Source organism: Cygnus olor, chromosome 2 (genome assembly GCF_009769625.2).
Source record: "Cygnus olor isolate bCygOlo1 chromosome 2, bCygOlo1.pri.v2, whole genome shotgun sequence".
NCBI lineage: Eukaryota > Metazoa > Chordata > Aves > Anseriformes > Anatidae > Cygnus > Cygnus olor.
The window spans coordinates 87,224,292-87,244,563 of record NC_049170.1 but is presented as its reverse complement, the minus strand read 5'-3'; the positions used below and the strand labels follow the sequence as shown (position 1 = coordinate 87,244,563).

Below are 20,272 nucleotides of genomic sequence, written 5' to 3'. Positions count from 1 at the left end.
AAATTTATGAACACAATTCTTTTTAAAAAAGAAACATAAAACATAATGAAATGCAACAAATTGAACAGGCAGTAATCCTTAACAACATAAAAATACTCCGATTTTAAATTGAATTATTCTTTAGGAGATTAACTTTAGCACAGACATATGGATTTATTTCACACCAGATTAATGTCTTAATTATTACCCAATTGTGTTTTTAAAATATAAAGTATGTACCATTTAATTATATAATATTCGTAGCTCATTCTTTCTTGTTCTGATTACATAGTTGTCTGTCAGGAGGTAAAGTCTTTGATGAAGTGAAAGTGAAATATTATAAAGGCAATGTCATTCATTACTAGCTCTCTCTTTCTTCCCCGAAGTATAGAAATTTATTCTTGTGGAGATGTAGGCAAGAGTTCCTATTGCCTTAAACAGAATGGTGTCTGATCTTAAATTTGAAATGCATACCAGTGCTCGTTTAAAGGCTTGGTAGAGCACAATAACCTAAATTAACCTCCAATGTAAATTAATTTGAGTTTGGCCTCAGTAGACTTAATGTAGAATACCTATGTCTTTTAGCAATTAGCTTGCTTGACAGAATTGGATAGAAAGCAATTTATTTGAAGCAGTTTTGATGGAAAAGTTTATTGTTTTCAGTAATGCAGTCTTACATTTTTCAATAAGGATCCAAATCTAAATATTAGCATACAAAACTCAAGTTTCATACAAATACAAAAAAGTCTAGAACATGCAGCAGCAAAGGAAAGGAAAAGGAGGACGCAAAAGCAAGGTGGAGGATCTTCTGAGCTGTCTTAATTGGATGTTCTGCAGCTATCCTAGTATTCGAAGGGATTCTGTAGGAAAGCTGGGGAGGGACGCTTTGTCAGGGAGTGTAGCGATAGGAGAAGGAGTAATGGCTTTTAACTAAAAGAGGGGAGATGTAGATTAGATGTAAGGAAGGAATTCTTCATGATGAAGGTGACGAGGCACTGGAACAGGTTGTCCAGAGAGGCTGTGGATGCCTCATTCCTGGAAGTGTTCAAGGCCAGGTTGGATGGGGCTTTGGGCAACCTGATCTGGTGGGTGGCATCCCTGCCCATAGCAGTGGGGTTGGAACTAGATGATCCTTAAGGTCCCTTCCAACCCAAGCCATCCTGTGATTTTCTCTTTTCTTTCGGCTGGTTTGGTTTCTCTTCCTCCATTCTTTCTTCCTTGCACCTCTCCCTGCTTTCTTATTTCTATGATTCTACCCACACCTTGACCTCTCTTCTTCATTCTTTCACTCCTGTTTTTAATTTAACAACTTAGCATTTTGTTCTGTTGGTCTTAAGCTTTGTGTAAGTAGAGTGGTTACCATGAATAAAATATGCATTTTATGGTACATCAATATATTTGTAAAAGATGTCCGGGTATGCATTTAGCTTCACAGTAGAGTTGAAATAACTAATTCTTCCTTAAAAGTAGATTTCATACCTGTATGGTAGCTTGTTCAGGTACTTACATTGATAGAGAAGGAATTTCTGTTCAGTTTTTACTTCTTTTAATATACTTATGTGATAGCTGACTAAGAAATGTAAGATACACTACTATAACTAATGATAATGGATGAGATGAAATACTGCACAACAAACTACAGGATATTTTGTAACATGCTTCTTAACCTTAACTTTCATATTCTTGATGCCTCTACTGTAGTTTCCTGTTGGTTTAAAAAAAAATTACAGTAATAAACAGTAAGACTTACCTATGGATATAATTAAGAATGTGGACTTGCATAACTCTCTCAAGTGTTTCTAAATAGCCCAGTATATGTTATGTATCATTAAAAAATCTTTGGGTGTTCAAAGTAGGTTTTGCTTATAAATTAAGGATTTCAATTAATAATTTAATTTTCAAGTATATAAATTACTTTTCTTTCTTCTTACTTCATACATTTTCCTCATCATCTTTCGTATTTTTTTCCTGCAGCTTACTCTGATCCTCAATATTACTATGAATTGACAGTACGGTATCACGCAGCTCCCTGCAATAGTTTTCATAATATTTCTTTCAAGAAGGCCTTGATTCAGATACTAAACAAGCTTGTTGCTGAACTTTCTTGTGAGGTTATGTTAATTAAGTCAGAATGCCATCATGTAAAAATGCAGAGAGGAGGTCTACAGAATGAAATGTTCTTTACATTTTCAGGTAAAAATCTGCCTTACTTTTAAATAATAGTTAGATTTTTTTATAGCTAGTGGAATTTACTGCTTATATGCTGAAAGTATTGTAAGTATTTAAAATTAAAGTTTTTCGATTGTTCAAAGTATTGCATGTGAAATTAATGTCAAAAAAGATAGTTATGTACTCAAAAATGTGTCTTTTACATTATTTCATAACAGCTTCAGAACTTTTTGTGGTTCTGGATAGATCAATATGTTTTTTATTTTTTATCATAAAACTTTATCATGTTCCTTAATGCACACTAACATGGGAAGAAAAGTGATACAGTGTATTCCATAACTCCCTAGACGACCTTCCTCTAGGCACCTATTATAGGTATGTAAATTCTTCCATGGATGTGCTGTGGGGTTGAATGAGATGAATCTCAGTATCTTTCCTTCTTTAAGTGGCAATAATACAAGTGCGAAATTTAGTGTTGTTTTTTTTTAAAAACAAAAAAACAGTAGGAGTGTAAAGGAGACCCAGGTAAGAATAAGTTACCAAATATACTGGGTTGACTTTGGTATTTTCGGTTTCCTTTAGTCACGATTCAAAGCAAATAATTAGGTGGCTTAGAATCAGAATCACTGAATGGTTTGGGTCGAAAGGGACTTGAAAAATCCCTTCCCCGCCCCCACCGTGGGCAGGGACACCTCCCACCAGATCAGGTTGCCCAAAGCCCCATCCAACCTGGCCTTGAACACCTCCAGGGATGGGGCATCCACAGCTTCTCTGGGCAACCTGCTCCAGTGCCTCACGACTGGCGGTGGTAAATATTGTAAATAATTTTCAAATTATAGTAAATAATATGCATAGTAAATAATTTTCTCCTTACATCTAATTTTAATCTCCCCTCTTTTAGTTTAAAGCCATTACTTCTTGTGAGCTGGGGAGGGCAGATGTCACTAAATTATGGAGGATTTGTTTAAGGCTTCTTACTGAGTGTCATTATATATTGTAATAATTATAAAATGTTATAACTGATATTTGAGTGTCTTTATACATAAATGACCTTACACTGTGTTAGTTACTTATCATCCCTGCATAAAGTTCATGTATTAAAAATACATTTTCACTTTAATATAAACTTTTTTTATTGAGGTTTGTTTTCAGAATATTCCTTCCGAACACTGAAACCATATGAAAAGAAAGTCTCAGCTCCTTTATGCTGTGAATGAGGTCTGAAAGAACATGTGATGCAGTCCCTATATATGTGTAGTTCACTTGAATTACTTTATTGTATTAAAAGAGATCTCTAAAACCCAAAGAGATGCAGTTGGTAATTGCTGAGCTGAATATATGTAAGAGCATATGTAAAATTTTTGTGAGCTTACTCTAATTATTTCAACTCTAAAAAGGCTATTCTTTCATTGTTTTCATATATTGTATTAGATTAGTCGCTATGTAGACTGCAGACATGCAGTTTGAGGAGATACCTTTCTGAAAAAGAATACCAATTGCATGTTTTCCACTTTCCACTTTACGATTTAAATTTTCTCAAAAATTAAATATAACTACTTACAAAAATAATGAAACTATTAGTTAGCTGTGTTTGCCTGAAGACTGTATTTGTAGTAAATAGCACTGACGTGAAGAGTGTAGCTAGTTTAGGTTAATTATTTATTGAGATGACATAAGTGAGATTTAAACAATGTGCAAGCTTTATAGAATGTTTGCACAATACTTTGAAACATTTCTACAATCAAGGAGGAGAAATTCTCCAGTTAGAGACTTTGGTCGATTTAAACTTTGATACAACCCAGTGGTAAACTACACATTCTTTATTAGCTGGAGGTATTAGCACTTTTTGATTTCTAAGCAGCTTTTGGCATTCAGAATTACTTCTGTGACAGAGGTAGGTAAAGCTTATAATATAAGGAGTGAAATTAACATGTTAACAGATAATTTTCTTCTTACTATGGCGGGTTAATCTAATGCGAGTTCTGGAGAGTAGGCCAGCAGCTTCTAAACTATTTCTTGGGCCTTTAATGTAACATGTTAGTCAGTTGACAAGGAACGTGGACCCATGCAAATGGATTACTAAAATGTAACTACAGTTTTCATTCAGTCTATACTTCCAAGTTTTCCTTCTATTCAATGTCCCATAGGGATTTCTATGAGGATGGACAGGGTTGAGTGGGTGAAGACATGGAATTAAGATGTGTGCAGGGGAGAAGACCAGTGGGGGGAATCTTTAAAACACTAGATATTGCTGTAGTTGTTCTTGAGATAAAACTTGAGTCCATTGTTTGGACAGTCAGAAGCTTGAACTGTTAGGGTTCCTGGCTAACTGTTTCAAAACTTGTCTTCATAAATGCGTAATAATAGCTAAGTAATTAGGGAAGAAGTAGATTATTTCTTCTGAAAGGATTCAGATGTATATAAATCTGGGAAGCATCTAGGATTACACATTTCCATGCCATCAGAATTCACAAATAAATGGCAGTTCCCGTGAAATATTTAAGTATATGGAAAACTAGACATAGACATATTGATAATGTCTGGAAGAGGAAAGACTGTATGGTTTCGCTAAAATGTTGCAAGTCAGACATCTGAAATGTGGATATGTTTCAACATTCTTGCATCAGAAATTACTAGAATCTTAAACCAGTAAATAAAAAAATGTTGATTTCATTTACTGTTCTTCTGTAAATAGATTGTATTTTGTTACAGTTACTTGCTTAGACAGAGAAGAAAACAACAGACTATGTAAGCGAAGTGCTTGTGATGCATCTCACAGATTAAACAAGGTACAGTAGATGGAGGAATAAAATGGCAACTAACATAATAAGCTACTCTAATGAAGTATAATATCAACATAAAATATGAAGCATAATTTGTTTAATGAAGAAATCAATATAAAAGTTTTAGTGGATATAAATTTCATTAAAAATACAAATTTGGTTAAAATTGTCAATATTCTGTTGCCCTTGTTGCTAAGGCAGATCACACTATTGGTCTGTATTAAGTCTGTTAAACAGAGTATGAGAAGTAGCAAGATAATCAGGAACCTTTGAACATACACTGTCTTATAAATACTAAACATGTTATTTGTAATGGAGTGCCTTTCCATAACTTCAAAGTGATCTTATCACTAATCTGGTAAAATTTTAGCTGCTTGCAGATTTTATTCTTTTTTTTTTTTTTTTTTTTTTTTAAGAATTTTGTCTCTTCCAGCAGTGAACTAGAAGCCAGCCTTTTGCTTACCAGGTTAACTGTTAATTCAGAGGTTCTTAATGGGGAAAGGAAAAAGAGAACGGGAAGTACAGGAGGAAGATATGCCTTCTGCCATAGGAGGGGAAGGGAGCACCTCTCCTGTGAAGACAGGCTGAGGGAGTTGCGGTTGTTCAGCCTGGAGAAGAGAAGGCTCCAGGGAGACACCACAGCAACCTTCCAGTACCTAGAGGGAGCCTACAGGAAAACTGGGAAGGGACTCTGTCAGGGAGTATAGTGATAGGACAAGGGGCGATGGCTTTAAACTAAAAGAGGGTAGGTTTATATTAGATATAAGGAAGAAATTCTTCACTCAGAGGGTGCTGAGGCACTGGAACAGGATGCCCAGGGAAACTGTGGATGGATGCCCCATCCCTGGAGGTGCTCAAGGCCAGGCTGGATGGGGCTTGGGCAGTCTGGTCTGGTGGGAGGTGTCCCTGCCCATGGCGGGTGAGTTGGAACTGGCTGGTCTTTAAAGGCCCTTCTAATCCAAGCCATTCTATGGTTCTGTGGTTCTACAATAAGCAAAGAGAAAGGAGTTGGAAGGAAGGGCATGAAAAGGTGTATGTTTGCTGAAGGTATCTTGGAGAGGAGAAATGAGTTGTTAGGAAACTAACAACTCATGCTGTGAGGAACCTGTTGTAACATAGGAGATAAACACTGATGCTGTCACACTGAGCTTCTGTTGCAGTACTTAGGCCGCTGCATCTTTGTACTGGCAGTCATTTTCCTGCCTCGTTTCCATATTTAGCTGCTCCATAACACCCATCCATAGAAATTTGATACTGGTTTCATGTCAGAAACATGCTGATGAAGTCCCCTACTGTTCACGGATTTAGGGTCTGATAGGTCATGTTTTCAAAGAAATGATGGGGTGGATAAAAGAGCTTTTTTATTTGCCCACATTTTGAAGAAAATTTTGTGGATCATGAGTATATTCACCTACAACGTGGATTAAAGTACTGTCAGGACATATAAAGGAGAGCTCAAGGCAATCTTGACCAGTGTTTTTCTGAGGCCTTCTTCTAAGCAAATCCTTCACAGTATGCCAATTATAGGTGCTCCCTCTATTCAGTTTAGTGTTGATTTGAATGTTGTTCTGAAGCATCTCCCTCTACCTCCCCATTGTGAAGAATATGCATGCAAATTGTCCTTTGGGATTCCACTAAAGGGGCAAGGGAGGCTAAAATATGCAGTCCTTGTTAAGCAGCTTTTTCCACTGGAAGGAAAAAAAATGAATCTGTGGAGAAAGCTCATGGTCAAAGCTAATCTTTTTTGTGCAGACAAGAAGATCAAAATAAGAGTGTATAAATAAATTTGGTTTTGCCTTTTTTGTAATCTGTGTGTGTACTGAACTTTGCAAGTCTATTAAAGTTTTTTCACTTTTTCTGTTCAGCTTTCTATATATATGATTAATCCCTGTATACAAACGAATCGCTGTCTGGACATGAAACATTGAGACTTCTTACTTTGTCAGGTTGCTAATCAGTCTATTTTTTGTTACAGATTTTATATCATTTATTCAGTTTAAAAGTCACATTTTTAGTTTAACTACTATGAACTAAAATCTTTGATATTCCAATGTCATGCACCTATTAAGAAAGTAAAAAAAATGAGAGAAAATAAGGATTTTTTAAAAATACACGTTTCTTTTGTCTAGGGAGTTGGAGTAGATGAGACATAACAGAGCTCTCTTGTATCCTAATATTTCTGTGACTCTATGCTGCTGGTTCTGCACTGATTGAAACAAATATTTATGCTATATAGGATTCTATTTGTGCAAATCTTTTTGAGTAACAGAATTATTCTTGTATGGTTATGTTTGATTGATTTAATAATCTCTTTATCTAACTTGGTTGCAGGAGACCTTTGGCATTTTTTTTTTTAATTGAAGAGAGATATCTAATATGGATGGAAAGTATGAAATCTAATTGGACCTAAATAATAGTACCTGTGTAGGAGGGAAAGCTGCAAAACTATCGATGCTGAGCTACAGATGTTTAATGCTGGCAAAATTGCCATGGATTAGCTTTAAAAGTTGTATTTATATAATCCTGAAAACTTTCAGAGATATTGCATTAATTGATCAAGGTTTACCTAAAATAAAAACAATGTATTCAGGAATATCAGATTATCCTGTTACCATTCCACCTACCTGCTACAAACAAAGAGTTTAGTAATATGTCCTTTAAATCCTAAATCATACCCACATTCCTCAGTCTTTCTATTCTTGCCTCTTTGCACCAAAGACTCTGAAAAAATATTATTTGTTTCAATTTAGGCAAAATACCTCATAGAGAGATTTTTTAAGCAAGAAGTAGAAGTTAGGAAGAAGACTGCTGAACCGTTGCCTGAAATATACTACATTGAAGGTACTCTGCAAATGGTGTGGATTGATCGCTGCTATCCAGGATACGGAATGAATGCTCTAAGACATCCAGGCTGTCCAGAGTGTTGTGGTAAGTGACAAATTCATTTATCATACAAACATTAAATACAGTTACAATGCTTTTTGCTCCGATTGAACAGAATATTGGCTGTGATCCTGACAAGTCTGTCAAGGTAGCCAATACTGGGTCAGATTGATACTTGGGTAAAACATTTGTAAAATCTTACGGATTTAGACTTTAAGACAGACTCACAATTTCTGTAGACTGATTTAAATTAAAATTAATCAAATTAATTTCAGACCTCTAGATACCAGTGGCTTTTTTTTTTTTTTTTTATGAGTTAGTGTAGAAAATCTGCAATCTTACAAGGTATGTTTCAAGTATTGTTTTTCAGGTCAGGCAAAGAAGACAATTATGTTTATCCTTAAATTTATAAAAGCAGGAATATTAGTTAATGCTTTAATGTAATTACAAACTTAAATGCTTTGTTCCAGATCTGAGATGTGGAGATCTCAGTGAGAATAAAGTGAGATTAAAATAATGAATTAGTAAATATCTGTGATCCATTTGGTATAAAGAAAAGGGAGGACTGATTGAATTCTGTTGATTTTATTCATAGGAGTCCTCATATTAAAACAAGTGATAAACCTTTATCCTAGATGTTCAGGATCATTGTTTTGAAAAGTGGCTTTGCCAGATTACATTTCCCCTGGCAAAAGGTTATTCATATGATTCCCAGATATTGAGACTGAAGTCTCAAGGGAACATCGGAAGACAGACATGTAGAGAATAAATCTGTTGTTATGCTTTTGACACGGATAATTCCCTACAGAGCTAGAAATGGTGAAAGAAACACTGGATTACATATCAAAGACAGTTTACAGTATGGACTACACTTTAAAAAGAAATATTAAGAACATGGAAGAAATTAGAAAACAGAAGGAGACAATTCTAAAATTGCAGGATATGGCAAATGCTTCCATGTGCTATTGTTTTTTCCAGTTTGTTGTCTTCATGAGAGAGACGAATTTTTAGTCCATTTATTCCAGAAAAAAAAATATAAATAAATAAATATATATATATATATATGGAAGGGCAAGATATATATCAATTTAGTACATTTATTGCAATACAAGGTCCTGTTGCACAAAGCACCATTGATTTCAAGGAAAGGTACATGAGAATCAATTTTAGAAAAGCATATCTTCTTTTTAGGATGATTTGTTATGTACAGACTGCAGTTTTGTTTTCGGCTTTCTAAGTCCATTCTTTCTTTAGTCCATACTAAACTAATTTATATTTCTTTTTTCTTCAAAATGGAATTTTTGTCTTATCTCTGATGGCCGTTTAACACCAGCAGTGAAAAATAATAGTGTTTTCCTAGCTGACATCCTTTTTTATACCCCCCTGCACTAGACAGAAATATTACATAGCTCTACACCAATTTTAGCCCAAGAAGCTGATTCCTGTTCAGCTGGGATCATAACAGACGTATCTTTGGCTGATACAGAGGCAAGATTTCACATCTGAGGTACACAAGAATCTGAAACAGCCAGTCCTGAAACATGCCTACTTACTACTTCCCATAGTTGCACATGTCATTCTACCAGCATACTCAAACATATATTCTTTTCCTTTCTTGACCTCTTGGTAAAATTCATCTTTTCCTTTCCCAGAATCCAAAACACCCTATCATAGGCAGTATAACTGAAAGGGTCCTCTGCTATTGACCAGTCTATCATTCTACCTCAAAGCAAGATACCAGCTTCAATTATTCCTGACAGATGTGTCCTGCATGATCTTGAAAACCTCAGAGGACAGACTTCACAGACTCCAAAGGACATACAACTCAGTACTCAAAATCATTGCTACTGGAAAGCTTTTCTCTCAGAAACGTTTGTAGTTTCCCTTGATATAGTTTATACCTGCTACTTCTTGTTATGTCTCAGTGAATCTGGAAACAATTCTGTCAACTCTATCTTTGCAACAGCTTTTGTACATCCTTAGAAGACTGACCGTTTTCTTTTTCTGATACTGTCTTCACTGAACTAAGTTCAGTCTCTTGGGTCATATTTTGGGTCATGTTTTGGATCATGACCTCTGTTCAACAATATTATTATCTACTACAGGTTCTCTATGTTTCTTTTCTATACCTCAGACTTCATGAGTAGTTCTCTAAAGACCATGCTAACATGGGAGAATTACTTTGTGTATCTTACATACATGGCTAGTACTACTCACTATGCCTTTTTTTTTTTTCAGCAATATGAAATGGATTCATAATCAACCGTGATTTGCTACAATCCCTAAATCTGTTACAAAAAGAGAAAACAAAATATTTTCCCATTATTTTTCTTAGTGGGAAAGCTTTTTCTAAAACATGCACTTACTCATGGAAACATTTTGATAAATACATTTTCATGAAAAAAAAACAGCAGAGTTATCCAGTAATTTCCTGTGTTGTTGCAGGGACCAGCTCATATAATCCAGTTAAAACAGTTTTAAGATCCATTTTAGAACATTTTGGGAGCTTTAATCTCTGTTGTTACTCTTGCTTTGTAGTTAAGAAGATTCAGCTTTTAATCTAAATTCATGGAAAGTTTATATTCATTTGCTCTGATGTAGAGACTGCCCTTTAGCTTACATAGATTTTTCTTCTCCTATTTTATAATTGGAACATGTCAACCACTTTCTGTCTGCTTTCGTAAGAATCTGCATTTGACAAACCTTCATCTCCCATGCCCCATTTTAAGTTTAATTTTCTTGCACAGGGATGACTAGAATTTAACAGGGTATTTCAGATGAGCTCTCCCGAGTGCCTTTTACGTCATCAGTGCTTTTATTTGGTCCAAAGAACTTCTGATAATCTTTTTAGTGAAAAAAATTAGTAAAATTTGTCTAAGAGCAAGCTAATGAGTAATCCCTTTACCAGTTCCTCTCCAACTCTTATCTCCCTTTTAAGCATCATTCAGTACTCCTTTTTTTAATTTTCCTTCGAATCGTAGTTTTCTGCAGTTTATTGAATTTGCATGTGCTGCCATATCAGGTGCTTTCAAATTAATTAGGTATTTATCTTCACGGTAAAACAATCTCAGATTGTATTATTTTCTGCTTACTTGCATGTATTTCAGAGTTCATGAAGTCTTTACATTGCATTTAAGTCTGATCAGCTACTCTATAGTTTCTATGATTCTTTTTCCCCTTTCTGACAATTTTATAATACTTTCTTACTTACCAGTCATAGGTTAGCACCAGTGATATTTTACCACCACAGATACATTGAAAACCTCAGATAATTGTGTTACCCTTTCATATGCCAATTCTATTTTGGAATATGAAACCAGATGTTTCTAGTCTCCTGGTCTCAATATGGATGTGACAGAATTGGAAACATTACGGCATAGGCTCATGAACATGGAGAAATAAAAAAAAAAAAAATATGTATATCCTCTGCAGGATTCATAAGGAAAAACCTACTGGAGTTCTGATACATCAAAATAACTGGATTTTAGTTTCATTGTTCTGTAGCCTTTATTATTTTTATAATACCTAATTTCATGTCATACTTTACTAGTCCTGGTTCCTCCATGTCATTGCGTAGTGCTCTGTGCACAATGCATCATTTATTTTACACTGCCATCACAGAATTTATGCACTAAACATAACCCTTTCACTTAACTGCATCATCTACCAATCCAAACCTCCTGTATTAGAACTTGCTTTCATCTTCTTCCCCATACTCCACTCTGACATTCTTTTATACAACATTATGTCATCATTCGTTTTTTTTTTCCCATTTGCTTTTATATTAAAATGACATTAAATCAAGATATTGCTTTACCTTCTGTACCGTTTTTCTAGTCTAAATCTCATTCTGATTTATTTCAATTATTATTCTGATATATTTCAATTAAACATGTTAACCTGATTAGTCACTGGGTGATGTATCTATCTCTAGAGAAATCTATTTGGCAAAACACACTGGTGGTGAAACATCAAAACCTTGCTCATCAGGTACCAAACAAGTGATTTTGTAGAGGCAATGACTTAGAGACGAGTTTCTACTGATTACTAATTCCATTTAGTCTCCTGCCTTTTGTAAAAGTGCCTTGAATATACAGAACTGGTGAATACAAACACCTTAGAAATTTTCATATAATTTCATCTTGATTTTACTGTTTTTCTGCTTTTAAAGCCCATTTTACATTAAATATTCCACAGTATTGCAGGACAATTGAATTAAATATTTAGTTATCAGATACATGAGGTATCAGTTTATAGAATATAAGAACAAATTAAGATGTTATGGGTTTTTCAGTTTGTGTGAAATGGCAAGTATATAAATTATGCTGTAAGGATAGAATATTTTGCTCGGATGTTTATACTTTCAAAGCAATGGTATACTGGTAGGAGTTTTTTGTTACTGAAAAAGATTGAAAGTTTACCAATTAGTTTTCAGCAGCTGGCTAAGTAAGCTACAGACCTCCTTGCTAAGGTTCCTTTCTCCTTTTCATGCTTTCCCCTAGGTAGCAGGTTACAGTACTGAGAAATTATAGAAGTAATAGTAACTGCAATAGAATTCCACCTAGCTCCCATTAAACTGAAAATTTGGAAGAATTTACTAGAAGCATACTTATAATCTTAAATAAAAAGCATATAGTTATTCCTCTGGGACACAAGCAGAGGAATGTGCTTACATGTATTTGTAAAGCTTTCTCTTTGCTGTAAAGCCATCTTGGTCTGCCTTTACTCATGTACTAAAGATGCAAGGTGTTGATGTCATCTGCAAAGGAACCTTTCTTGCTTACATTTCATAAGACCTCTAAAGCCCTCTCCAGTCAATAACAGTGGCAAAGAATGCTAGGCAAGATAATAACAGCCCACTGAGGATCAAGTGAATCCTGCCAGCCTCAACAAACAAAGGTAAACCAAATACTGAAAATCCTGCTGAAGGTTTGTGCATTAGTGACTAAGAATTCGTTATTAAGCCAGGCAAAACCAAATACCCAGGTAAACACAGACTCTGCAAAAGGAAGGAAGGTCTTAAATACCTTTGCATACTGAATACTAATGCTGTTCATTTAAGATCTTTCCTGAAGAACGGCTAACATTGCTAAATTGACCTATGATTCACGATAGTTGTAGCCAAATAGCTCAAATTCTGCTTTCATCAACTAGCAGAATGCTGGGTAAAAAAATAAATAAAATTATTTTTTTCAAATAGGTAAAGATACATCTTTAATTTATCATTTCAAATGTAAACAATTGTGTATTAATGCCATTTAAATTCCTTCTTTTTTTTTTTTGGTGTCCATATAGTTATCTGCAGCCCAGGATCATACAATCCTAGCAATGGAATTCACTGTCTTCAGTGCGACAGCAGTTTGAAATATGGAGCAACAAAGTGCTAGTGGTTGAGGGATTTGCAGTGTTGCAATAGCTCTTATGTATTTTAATGTGGTAATATTAATAAATATTTTTACATGTGTACAGTTTGTCGTGGTTACATTAATAGGATACACTTGTTTTTAAGAAATAATGATTAATCTGCATATTGTTAAAATATTTTTGGTCATATCACTTAGGTCTACTTCATTTTTAAGGTCTTTGTAATTATCTACCAGCTTAATATCAGTAAAGACAATTAACTATTTAAATCACAAGAGGAAAATATAAAAAGTAGAGCTATTTTTCATAGTTAGTCCTTTGCTGGTAGGCCTCACCTCCTTTTGACACAGCCTAGCGTAAGGATTCTGTGCTGTAGCTTTGTCTGTCCATCCATTCAGTTTTTGGTTAGCAGGATTGTAGTGAACAGCTCAGGGTGTGCATTAACACTCGGAGGTCAGGAAAGTTGCAGTGTAGCCCCAAGTGCAAAAACATCCTCCAGACTTCCTTTCCATCTGATATATAATATTAGTAGTGACCTCTTGGTAACTTCACCCCAAAGAAAGTAAATTTTTACTTAGGTCATTCATCTGTTCTGTCTTTAAGGGCACCACTCTGAGCATAACACTTTTGCTCTGACCTGAAGAAAACAAACAGTAACGTAAAATACCATGATGCTTTTTATGACACTCATTCATTACTTTTGCATGATTGTCAAGAATTAGTAAGTGGTTCACTCAATGCGTTTCTTGTCATTGTCATTCATTAGTAGCTTCATTTAAATTGGTATTCTGTAACAGAACTCTGTTAAAAATCCCATTTATACCTGTTTCCCTTTATGTCTGAAAATGAGCTAGATCTGTAGGTCATTTTTAGCTCTTTGTCATCTAAAAAATGGGATTTGCAGGTATTCGTGTTTTCAAGAACAAGTATGAACCACAGGTTTAAATATGTACATCTTCAGGTATTGTATTCTCAAAAAAGGACTAAAAAATTCTGTGCTACTATTAAGAAGTAATTTTTAAATATGGCATATCATGTAAAGATGCTAAAAAGATATAATATAAAGATATTAAAGATGTAAAGCATCCCACTAATAAACTGTTTATGTGACAGCGTGAAGCTCCACGTATATTTTGATGTGGACATGAAAAACGAAACCTACACATTTAAAGTAACTAATATGACTATGATTTGCTTTTCCAGTTTGAGTGAACTACAGTAAATTTTATATAAAACAGACACAACTAAGGCATTTGGAAAAATGGAAAAAAACATTACTAGGATTCTACAGTGACACTGTTTACTGCTTGAACATTAGTATAAACAGCATAACTAGCAGAATATATAAAATAGCTATTTTTATCAAATGTCATTTGAAAACAAATAGCTGGGGAAAAGCACGTTAAAAAAAAACATTTAGCAGTTAGTTAGGAAATTAAACTCTATTTAACTGTAATCCACAGAATGACTGAAGGCCACCCATTCCTTATTTTCATTTGGTAATTAGAAATAAACAGGCCGCAAATGGGAAGGGTCATTACATTAGATTGAAGCACTGCACATCCATCCGTATGTTATCTCCACAATTTCCCAATCATGACAGCACTAAATTAGTTAGCATTAGTTTGAATTACTAATGGCTAGAGAGAAAGCATGTTATGCAGTATTGCCTTTGCAAAAATAGGGACTTCGTTTTCATAAAAAAAAAACCCACAACATAACAAGTAATAAAAGCACATGGAGCTTCCTACAGTATGGGCAGCAAATTAATTTGAGAACTACCTTCTCGAATGCAGATTTTTTAAGGCAATAGAAATATAAATTAAGCAGCATTTTGACATTTTTATATATTTACCTTTCTATTGCACTTCAGAAACAGAAAGCTCTGGTTGGCTTTCCAGCAATCTTCAACCATTCCAACAATTAAAGGCATTCATAGAATTGTATCTGTACTTTGAGGGAGAATAATAAAAATGATGTGCTTTTTAATTGGGGCAATATACATACCAAATTTGACTTTCTTCACTAAGCATACATTTATGCATTTTAGCAGAGCACAGAAACAGTATCTTTTGGTCCTCCCAATAAGTGAAATTCACTTTAATTCCCAAAGTTCACACACCCTTTATGACCTGCTGGAAAAAGTAAAATAAGTGGTGATATGGGTTTGCCTTTAACTCTGCCTGTTACAAAGAAAAGCACTTGAAATGATCTTTGTGAATGTTCTCTCTCATTCACTGATTGCAGCCAAGTTCAGATGCTTTATTATACCTGTATTCTGTGGAACAAATCCTGATCTCAGTTAACAGTATTGACCCAGATGTCTAAATTACTCTTGATTTATGCTGTCTTAAGAAAAGAATTTTCATTTGTCAATGTATACATGCTGTATATATACAAATATACATCTCTCATTGCTAAAATATTTTAGGTTTACCCTCCTGTATGGTTGGAGACAGAAGAAAGAAATTTCTTTGCATATAAAGCCATGGAAAAAAAGTTGTACTTGTTTTTCTATTCTCAAAATTATTGAATGTAAAACCTACTTTCATTTCATCATGTTACATCTGCTATATGTTTGCTGTTTTTCCATACTGTCTATGAACTGATATATGCATTCCTATTTTAAAAGCTTTCCATTAATTCACCTCTTTCCAACAAGGTAAAATCCGTGCATGCAGAAATACTTGGCATACTCCACTTTTGGAGATGTTCCTGCAGTTTGTACAAAATCTGCAGCAGTGCTCTATAATTTGCAGAAACTGGGGTGTTTACTGTTATACGTGATATTTTTCCCCTTTTGCCAAAGAAACATGAAGTGGGCTATCATCCTGAGCTCTAAATTGACAAGAAGATTGCTGACCTGATATAAGTGGCAAACAACATTTACCATGGATACATTGTGGACATTTACTTCAAGAAGACTAACTTGCTATTCCATTACTATATTCTGCCTATTCTTTTCAACAATAGCTTTTTTATGCAGCGTATTTCTTAAAAATAAAGGTCTTTTTAAAATTAGAAAACTTACATGTTACAGAAATAGCATTACTATTAGCTAATAGCACAAAAATAACCTAATATGAATATAACAACATTTCTGGTAAGTTGACAGCTGATTGTTTTTAAACATTAGCTTTTGTGCTGCTAATTATGTAAATATTTTTCTATTACTGATTAATTAATAAAAATTTTTGACTTCTCTGTAACTGATAAATGACATGCATGTTTGGATTTTTCCTCTACATATTTTTAAAAGGATATAAAATGAAAGAGTCATAAAATATACAAGCGATTGGAAAGACATAGTAGGTTGTATTTATTTTCTCTCTGTTATGATTCCTGAGAGGAAGGGGGGCTCTGAGGAGTGGCTGTCTTCTAAAAACTGAACAAATTCAAAAAGTGATGAATAATTTGAATTCTTGGATAGCCAGGAAAATAGTCTGTGATACTCAGTTCAATGCTGTCTCCCCAGTTTGTATTTTGTTTCTAAATGCAGCAGGAATACAGGGCAGAATGTGTATTTTTGTAGACAGAAATCCTGTGGTAATGTAGGCTGTGAAAAAAAAATTCATTGGCTGATAAGGGAAATAAATGGGGTGTTCAGCTGGATTATATTAGATCATTAAATAATATGTGTCTTTAAAAGCCTCCTATATATTATGGATTATATGTATTATAGTTTAGATACAAAAGTTACTATAAAAAGTAGTATAAAATACTTTACAAATCTTGACAGTATAGTTTAGCCCTGGAGTGTGTCCAGAGCAGGGCTACGAAGCTGGTGAAGGGCCTGTAACACAAGTCCTGTGAGGAGCAGCAGAGGGAACTGGGGTTGCTTAGTCTGGTGAAGAGGAGGCTCAGGGGAGACCTTATTGCTCTCTGCAACTACCTGAAAGGAAGGTGTGGGGAGCTGGGGGCTGGCCTCTTCTCACAGGTAACTACTGATAGGACTAGAGGGAATGGCCTCAAGTTGCGCCAGGGGAAGTTCAGGTTGGAAATGCGGAGACATTTCTTCTCAGAAGGAGCAGTCAGGCATTGAACGGGTTGCCCAGGGAGGTGGTGGAGTCATCGTCCCTGGAGGTGTTCAAGGAAAGGTTGGACCTGGTGCTTAGGGACATGGTTTAGTGGGTGACAATGGTGAGAAGGTGATGGTTGGACCAGATGATTTTGGAGGTCTTCTCCAACTTTAATGGTTCTATGGTTCTATTAGGCCATATGTGAACAGAAGAGACTGTTTTCCAAGGTGGAACCTTTCATCATACTTTTTTTTTTTTTTTTTTGTATTAAAGAGCTAAATTAAATTTCATTTTAATCTGGCTTTCAATTTTGCACCTCTGGAGATCACCTACTCCAATTCTTTGCTCAGTGAAGGACCAGCTACAGCAGGCTGCTCAGGGCTGCGTCCACTTGGGTTTTGAACATTTTCACAGGTGGAGACTCCACAACCCATCTGTGCAACATCTTTCAGTATCAGGCTCCTTTACACTAAGATTTTCTTTCTCATTTCCAAATTGAATTTCCTATATTTCAATTTATGCCCAACTACATTTCTTATTTACTTAAGATATGCTTTGAAAATCTCCCTGTAAAACACGTTTATGACATTGTAGTTAGGTTTTTCCCTCTTTTACATTCCCACTGTCATGTTCAGTTTCTCTGTTTCATATCTCACTTCTTTTCTCATTTTCCCTATAAAATCTTGCCCAAGTTTTTAGGTGATTACCTGCACTTCCTTTTTGTGGTTTAAATGAGTAGTATAAATACTATCGTTGCACACTACCTGCAATTTTATAATTACTTGAAACCATCTAGAATATCATCTCTTCAGGCACCTACTTACTCAGGTTTGAAGCCAAATTCATGTTTAGTGCACTCCTACAAAAATGGCCAGAGCCAAAAAAGAATACTTTGGCATGATTTCAACTGGGAAATAAGCAGAAGCAAGTGAAGTGGAAGCAGAAATCTCATACTCATGTCAATGCAGCTACATAAGCACATCTGAGAAGAATATTCATTTTTCAGGCAACAGACCTTCAAATACAAAATTGTTCATGAGCTATCAGTGTGTCCTGGAATTCGGCTTTTATGGACACAACCACCTGCAAAGTGGAAAAATTCAGATACATAATCCTCGTATGTTTGCACTGAAACAAAAAAATGTCTGAGTTCCTGGGCTTCAGGTGTGGCTCCTTTTGGACAATATACTCAAAAGCCAGAAAACTTAGCTTTATTTTGTAAAAACTGTTTATTTATAACAGCTTTTTATTTCACTAACATGCACCGTACTTGCTTAACTTTATAAATAAATGTAAAATTTCCAATAATTATTTTCATTTTGATTTTTTTTTTTCATTTTACTCTGTTGTCAGACGAATGTCTCAGTAGGTCAGCCAGTGTTGTCTGCAATTTGGCTCACTGGAAACAGTGTTCTGATGCAGATGGCTTTACTCATTTTTTAGGGTTAAATATGAGTAGCTATATTACTTGACCAAGCCATAACATTTAGATAAATACACATGGCCACCACATCTGTTTTTTTCACTTGGAGATCAAATGAGTTTAAAGGTGGATGGTCTCTAACTGCATCCTATATTGGCTATTTTTCAAATTTAAATCTTTTCCATATTTTCACTTTCCACTCCTACAAAGAGAGAGGAAGGTTTCTGTTTCAAGTGTCTGTCTCTGTGAAGTAACAGTATGAAATGGGTTGCAAATCGCTCTCGAACACCATTGCCAAAGGCCCACGAGCTGCTTGGTGCAGCCACCTGTTGGGAGCTTGGCTCTTTGGGTCATTTGGGGTCTGTGTGCTGGGGTTGCTGACAGTATCACTAGTCTGGCTGGGATGGGGTTATCCTGCACAGTAGCTTGTATGGTGCTGTGTTTTAGATATGTGACCAAAACAATGTTGGTAACATGCTATGTTTTAGGTATTGCTGAAAAGATCTTGCAGAGTGTCAGGGCCTGCTCTGTTTCTCACTCTGCTCCCCCAGTGAATGAGATCGGGAGCGCGCAAGAGTTTGTGAAGGGTCGCAGCCAGGCAGGTACCCAAACTAACCAAAGAGATATTCCATACCATACAACACCACACTGGGCAATGAAAACGGGGAGGAGCGAGGTTTAGGCAGGTTTTGTTCAGGAGCTGGTTGGGCATTAGTCTGCCTCTGGGAGGTGGTGAGTGATTGCCTTTGCATCACTTGCTTTGTTTTCTGCCTTTTTTTCTTCTACTTCTCCTTCACTTATTAAATGATTTTTATCTTGCTCCATGACGTGCCTTGTTTTTGCTCTTCCTTTCCTCTTCCCCCATCCCACTGGGGGCAGTGGGTGGGAGGCTGTGCGGTGCTTACCTGCCTGCCGGGGTTAACCTGTAGCACAGAGTGGGTTATTCACTGAGCTTACTGCATGCAATCTCTGGTTCCACATTTGGGTGAGCCTGGTCACATCTGCCCACGAAGAGTCACTCAGCCCATTTCCTCATCATCAGGAATGGCCAAAAGGCTCTTGTTGTAATACTACAGGCCAAAGCGGGATGTGGCCAATGACCTTAGCATACAGAAGGTCCAAAGCTCATTACAGCTTTTATCTTGCTACCTATTAAAAAAAATAAAAAAATCTGAATCTCAAAAGACTTGAAGATTATACCTTAAAAAGAAAGATTGATTGATTATATCTCAAAATATCTCTTCAAGAAATCACCCACAGAGCTGGCTCTGAACATGAATTTGCCTAAGAAATTCCGTATCAAATGGGAAAGGATCAACACTAAAGATGATATGAATATGCTGGTATCAGGACTGAAAGATGGAAAAATCCTTTGGAAAAATATGCAATAGAAAAGTTATAAAAGTTACACTAGAAACACACACTAAAATATCCTTTAACCTTGTACTCACTACTTCAGTAAAGACAGAACTTCCCAAAAGGACATGAATTCAAGCATAGAGGCACAGCATAAAGCCTAAGAAGAGCTTCAGTGAAGGAGAAGCAAAGCGTAACTAGTCCAAGGTGAGATTAATAAAAAGTCAAACATTATTGGCTATACATTGAAAGACAGGCAATTTCAAGTTTCTCATAGTTTCACTGAAAACATGTGT

At 35.5% G+C, this 20,272-nt stretch overlaps 1 protein-coding gene across 3 annotated transcripts in view; it reads left to right on the top strand.

Moving 5' to 3' along the window:
* The window catches only part of LOC121065728 (zona pellucida binding protein), a 28,857-nt gene extending 15,555 nt beyond the window's left edge, over positions 1-13,302 (top strand). Inside the window, exons 5-8 of one of the 3 annotated variants that reach the window (XM_040548716.1) lie at positions 1,954-2,172; positions 4,861-4,937; positions 7,682-7,859; positions 13,110-13,302. In XM_040548716.1, the coding sequence (XP_040404650.1) occupies positions 1,954-2,172; positions 4,861-4,937; positions 7,682-7,859; positions 13,110-13,201 (566 nt within the window). In that variant the 3' untranslated portion in view covers positions 13,202-13,302. Of the gene's footprint in view, positions 1-1,953; positions 2,173-4,860; positions 4,938-7,681; positions 7,860-9,466; positions 10,197-13,109 lie in introns of those variants that run through there. The other 2 variants (XM_040548717.1, XM_040548718.1) reach the window with 2 other exon arrangements.
* Positions 13,303-20,272: the final 6,970 nt, after the last annotated feature.